Source organism: Garra rufa, chromosome 10 (genome assembly GCF_049309525.1).
Source record: "Garra rufa chromosome 10, GarRuf1.0, whole genome shotgun sequence".
Taxonomy (NCBI): Eukaryota; Metazoa; Chordata; class Actinopteri; order Cypriniformes; family Cyprinidae; genus Garra; species Garra rufa.
The window spans coordinates 20,645,335-20,651,543 of NC_133370.1; the positions used below are offsets into that span (position 1 = coordinate 20,645,335).

General features: G+C 35.8%; 1 protein-coding gene across 1 annotated transcript; it reads right to left on the reverse strand.

Annotated features, from left to right (window-relative positions):
• LOC141344515 (von Willebrand factor C domain-containing protein 2-like) lies at nt 1-6,205 on the reverse strand (the record flags this gene model as incomplete). The annotated part of the gene is given in 4 exon segments (XM_073849394.1): nt 1-877; nt 3,664-3,801; nt 5,922-5,997; nt 5,999-6,205. Coding segments are annotated over 4 exon segments (603 nt in total), but the record flags the coding sequence as incomplete, so codon positions are not given.
• Between the last annotated feature and the right edge of the window lie 4 nt (nt 6,206-6,209).

Consider the following 6,209-nt stretch of genomic DNA (forward strand, 5'->3'; position numbering starts at 1 on the left):
TAGATCACTTGTGGTTTATTTATATTTGTGTACATTGTAGAATTGCTGCAAATACAGTTCTTGGGGAAAAAAAAGTAGCAATATTACCACAGCTTTTAAAATGAGGTGTCAGAACAGGAATCAAGCAAAAATGAGCCTGCTTTATTTATACATGATTAATTTATGATCTGTTTGTTTGTATTTCATGCTACATTAACTGTTTCCATGCCTGCATGGCAGTAATGTAACTCTTGCATTCTCAACATACTTTGGTTTTCAGGCTTTTGAAGCAGAAAATAATATAAACATGCTACTTCCAATCATATAAAAACAGCAATAAAATGTAGATTAGCAGAAGTGTGCACTACACAGTGCCCAATGTCAATGTTTATCTAAATACAATTGTATGCTAATATGCTCACTGTGCTATTTATAACCATGCCCAAAAGGTGTCTCAAAACTAAGCTCTATTATTCGTTTCATGAGGGAATATCCCTTAGTAAGTCAAAACAATATTATACCAAATCATTTTACTTTAACAAATGGGTGTTAAGTGGTTAGTTAACATATGAATAATAATAGACTGTTTTTATTGATATAAAGCTTGCAGGCTAAAAATCCTGCAGACTTTCTTCCACAAGTTTAAATATCTGCTGAGTTTTGTCATCCATTGTATAAATAAGGATGACAGATGACCGTATTTTTGACCTCTTTCCTCAGTTTAGTCCCTCGTCAGGCTGGCAGTTGCGCACATGGGAACACGTGGCCAAGCGGTTGCCTTCCCAGTAACCTGCATCCTGACCGTCATGACATCGGCATTTGGTACAGGAGTCGACCCACACTGGCTCACCTCCAGGGATCACTTGGGTCCTAGAGGCATTCACGTAACAGTTGGGCCCTGGAGACACAAAGAGACAGATGATTAATGAGGCACTTTATCTGTAGTTAAAGGTAAACTGACATTTTATAGGTTATATTTTTCTTATACAGGGACTATATGTAAACCTTTTCACATGCAGTTTGCAAACACTGTGCTACTATTAAAACATTTTGATTCTGACAAGCCAGACATAGCAACGCTATCTCAACCAATAGTGTGAGTTTTAGAGCGAGACTTTCTGATTGTCCAACCAATGATAAATGGGACATTGTCCAGAAAATTTTGATTTTGCAAGCTCTTTTTTTTTTTTTCAAAAAAGGGATAGTTCACCCAAAAATGAAAAGTCTATCATAAATTACTTGGTCTCATGTTGTTCCTAACCTATAAGACCTTTGTAAGATCTGTAAGATCTTCACAACACAAATTAAGATATTTTTGATGAAATCAAAGAGCTTTCTGACCCTGCATAGACAACAACGGAACTGAAATGTTTAAAGCCCAGAAAGGTAGTGAAGAAAAATAGTCCATGTGACAGCAGGGGTTCAACCATAATGTTATGAAGCGACAAGAATATTTTTTATGCACAAAGATAATAAAAGTAATTACTTTGTTCAACAATTCCTTCTCTTATTTGTCGTTTACAGTAGTACCCGGATGCATGCGCATTGTGCTGCTGATGCAGGGGCTGACGTTCTTTGTGCACAAAAGTATTCTGAAAGAACGAAAATGTTAAAAATGTTATTGCGATTTTTTTTTTATCTCACAATTCTTTTTTTCTCAGAATTGCGTGATTCAAACTCGCAATTGCAAGTTATAAAGTCACAATTACGACTTTTTCTCAGAATTGCGGAATATAAACTCACAATTGTAAAAAATAAAGTCAGAATAAAACTCTTTCTTGTAAATGTGAGTTTAGATATAAACTTGCAATTCTGACTTTTTGGACAGAATTGAGTGATATAAATTGACAGACACACTCGCAATTCCAAGAAATAAAGTCTGATAATAAGGTCAAAATGACTGAGTTTATATCTCGCAATTGTGACTTTTTTTTCAGAATTGCAAGTTTATATCTCACAATTCTGACTTTATAACACGCAATTGTAAGTGAAGTCAGAATTGTGAGATACAAACTTGCAATTCTAAGAATATCAGTCTTTTTTCCTATAAAATTGGACTTTATAACTCGCAATTGCGAGTTTTTTGCGCGATATAAACTCGCGAGACAAACTCTAAAAAAAGTCTAAATGATAGTCTAAATGAGTTTATATCTCGCAATTTACTTTATTTGAGTTTGTCTCACAATTCTGATTTTATAACACGCAATTGTGAAATATAATTTCAATTGCGAGGAAAAAAAATCTGAATTGTGAGATAAAAAGTTGCAATTACCTATTTTTATAATTTTTTTATAGCTTCAGAAAATTGCAGTTGAACCACTGATGTCACATGGACTATTTAAACGATGTCCTTACTACCTTTATGGGCCTTGAACATTTCAGTTGCGTTGCTGTCTATGCAGGGTCAGAAAGCTCTTGTATTTCATCAAAAAAATCTTAATTTGTGTTTCAAAGATGAACAATGGTCTTACAGGTTTGAAAAGACATGAGGGTGAGTAATAAATGACAGAATTTTCATTTTTGGGTGAACCATCCCTTTAATTAACTACAATTATTTTTTTTCATTCGAGGAGTTTTAAGAACTGTGTATTCTTTAATAAAACAATAGCTGTTTAGGGGAAAATATATATATAAAAAAATGTTTTTATGTGTTTTATCATTTGCATTAAGTTGGATTATTTTAATACAACTATAATTGAAATCATTTTAAGGCATTCTGCAGCCCCTTAGAAGTTTGCTGAGGCCCCTGGTTGAAAACTACTGTACTATGACTGTACATATTAACTGTGTTACTATGAGATTACTATGGTGTGTTCTGGGTGTTACTAAGTGGTTGCTTACTAGTCCAAGTCAGAAAAGCCTTTCAAGTCTCTATAATTAATGTACGTTTTTTCTTTTTATCATCCAAATTACCTAACTCAAAATTCTGAATGCTTAGAAAAGTAACAGAACAATATCTTCAAAAGACTGCACAACTTTCAGTGTCATTCATGTCCGTATCACAAACTGTGCTGGACAAGTTATGTGCAGAATTTAAATACTTAAGGTCAGGAGTTTCTGAAAAACCTCAGCGAGCGCCACTAATTAGGAAGCCTTGGAGTGTAGATAATGGCACTTTCCTTTTTTAGAGTGTTTAAAGTTTAAGATAAGGTTTTACTTTAATTTGAAAGTTACTTTAGATTAACAGAAAACTTCATTTAACATTTCCCCCCACAGAGGCCATTTTTATCAACAAAAATGCAACATCATTTGAGGAACTGACCATTTATCACATTAGTGAAGTATATGGTTTGATTTATGCCTGTTGTTTTGGCTGCCTACATGCCTGCCTTATCTTTGCTTTCAGTAAACACCATAATTACCTTCATACTTCACGGTATAGAGAGAAAACAATACGGCAGAAGCTCAACTCATAAGGAGCGTTATCTTATTTCAGGTGCAGAAACTGGCCTAGCACGTGGCCCAGTGTATGAACCTTCCCATCTGTTATTGAATGAATTATATAAAGATATTACATACAGAAACATTACCAAAGACCAAACACAATTGTATCCTCCACGTATGTTTTGAGGCTATGAGAATGTCATACCGTGTTAGACGAGACTTGGGCAATTGCAGTACACAGAAGTGTAATAAGCCTTGCAAATAGAACACCGTTTTCTTTTTCAGTTCTGGAAAACTTACCATCCTTGCACTGAGGGCAGCATTTCCCTTTCTGATAGACTGGATTAACACATGGCGGAGGGGCACAGTCTGCTACCTGACAGCGGGCGATGCCGTCGCTGTGACAGGTGCACTGCTCACATGCTGACGGCTGTAAATCAAATACAAATCATCAGTTGAAAATAGGCTGTCAAATCATGCAATTCCATCAAAAGACAAGTATTACTCTATTCCTTTGAACGGCATTTTAAACTAAACCATCAGGACTATCAAATAGCTTATTTGTATATCCTGACATTTGATGTTGTGCCAATCCAAGGCTGTGTTTTAATGCCCTACAATTTAAAGAATGTGATCAAATTCTACTCCCACATTGCTGTTTAAGTAGGAGCCGCATTACCACCTGTGGTTCAGTACTGGAGGTTGGGTTAATGGACTGGAAGAAAATGATGTCAGCTCAGGCAAAGTGTATTCCTTGGAGTCTGTCAGAAGGCTTCAATTTTCCCCTCAGGGATTCCCCATTAGCCATAATAACCAAATCAGGGAGATAATGAAGCACATATAAGCCCTGCTTCTTCCAAGCCTGTGCCACCAGAGATATTTCATTCTTCAGTTCCTCAAACAGAGTATTAAATTGCCCTTTGTGAATTCAGCCTAGTGTACATCAGATTTGTGCTTCACCTTGCCTCAGAATAAAAGAATCCCATTGTATTAGCTTTTAACTTGCACAATGAATAAATATGTTCATGAAAGGGTATTGGATCATATTAAACAATTATGTTTCAGAAGCACTGAGCTGCTTTTGTTCTGGCTTAACAAAAAAGTACATTCAACCTATAATTGGAATCTTAGTCTTGATGTATTGTTTATGTAGTCTATCTATTTGTTTGCTTAGCATGGTTAAGTTCTGTTATGGTATGTTTGAATCATTTGAATTGATTGTTCAGTTCTCACATTGTCATTTTTCTTTTAATAACCAATCGTTTTGCTAGATAAGACCTGTCTTCCTTGCCTGGGATCATTAAGAGCCCTTTGAAGCTGCATTTGAACTGCATTTTGGAAGTTCAAACTCCCAGGCACCATAGAAGTCCACTATGTGGAGAAAATTCCTGAAATGTTTTCCTCAAAAAACATAATTTCTTTACGCTGAAGAAAGAAAGACAGACATGAACATCTAGGAACATCTAAATTAGATTTAACTTGCACAATGAATAAATATGTCCATGAAAAGGTATTGAATCATATTAAACAATTATGTTTCAGAAGCACAAAGCTGCTTTTGTTCCGGCTTAACAAAAAAGTACATTCATCCTATAATTGGAATCATTTGAATTGATTGTTCAATTCTCACATTGTAATAAATGGTTTGCGAGTAACAAATAGTGAACAACTTGACAAAATAAGACTAGTTTTGCTGTGGAACATGAATTACTCAATGAACTTAGACCTCAATAGAAGCACCTCTTCCTATGAACAGGATTAGGAATCAAGCGCAAGTAAATTTTTGAACAGGTTCATTTTTATAAAGTATTTTCTCTTGTGGACTATATGTAAACATCTTTTATGTTAAATATCTTATTCAGATCAGTACTAAACAAAAAATAACATGCATTTTGGTAAAATAATTAACATTTTACAGATTCTGGAGAAGGTGTATGTAAACTTTTGACCTCAACTGTATGTGCATGTTTTGAAAGTAAACAAAAGTCAGCCAAGACTCCAACATTGCATGCCTACAGATTTACTCAGCAGATCCTTGTTTAAGAAGATTAATTTCAATAAAGGCTAATAAGGCCTGTTCTAATTGATTCACCGTTTTAACGAATCGGTTCAGTGAACTATTTAGACACTCTCACTCATTACACAATCACGTGTTACCACCTACTGGCGGTAAGATGTAACCTGCCCAAAAACTGACTGAATATAATCAACCACGTGATGGCGCTAAATATTTTGAATTATCCTTTTGGGACCAACACCAAAACTGAAACAATGTGACCGAGTTAGTAACAACCTTGAAAAGAAAATAAGCCCCCGTTCTCTTATCTTAGGACAATTATTGGCAATATATTTACAATTTATCTTTAAATGATAAAAAAATACATTAGGCTTTACTCAAAATAAAAAGTTTAATCTCCAAGCAATTCGGCAGAAAGTTATGTTCAATTATTTAGGAGAGCAGTTAGAAATACCTAAAAGACCACTTATAAATGTAAAAATGTCTTTCTTTCTTCCTGTTGCTCAGACACTTTACAGACACATTGAACTTTACCTGGAACGTTGCCCCAGTTCGTAGACTTCTCCCCCGTACTCGCAGCCGATCTTCTCGCATCTCGGGCAGCAGTCTGTCGGGTTAATGGCTAACATGGATGCAGGCGGCAGGCAGGGATGTGCACTCAGTTCGAGCGCAAGAAGACCCATCTGCTGTACATTCGCACTGGGTACAATGATCTGTGTCTAAAAAGTACCATTCGCCCACATAGTAGACACTGCCGTTCGCCTCACAGGTTGTCTCTTGTTGTCCAGCGACCGAAAAAGCCCAAGCACACCGGCCGCAGATAACCAGG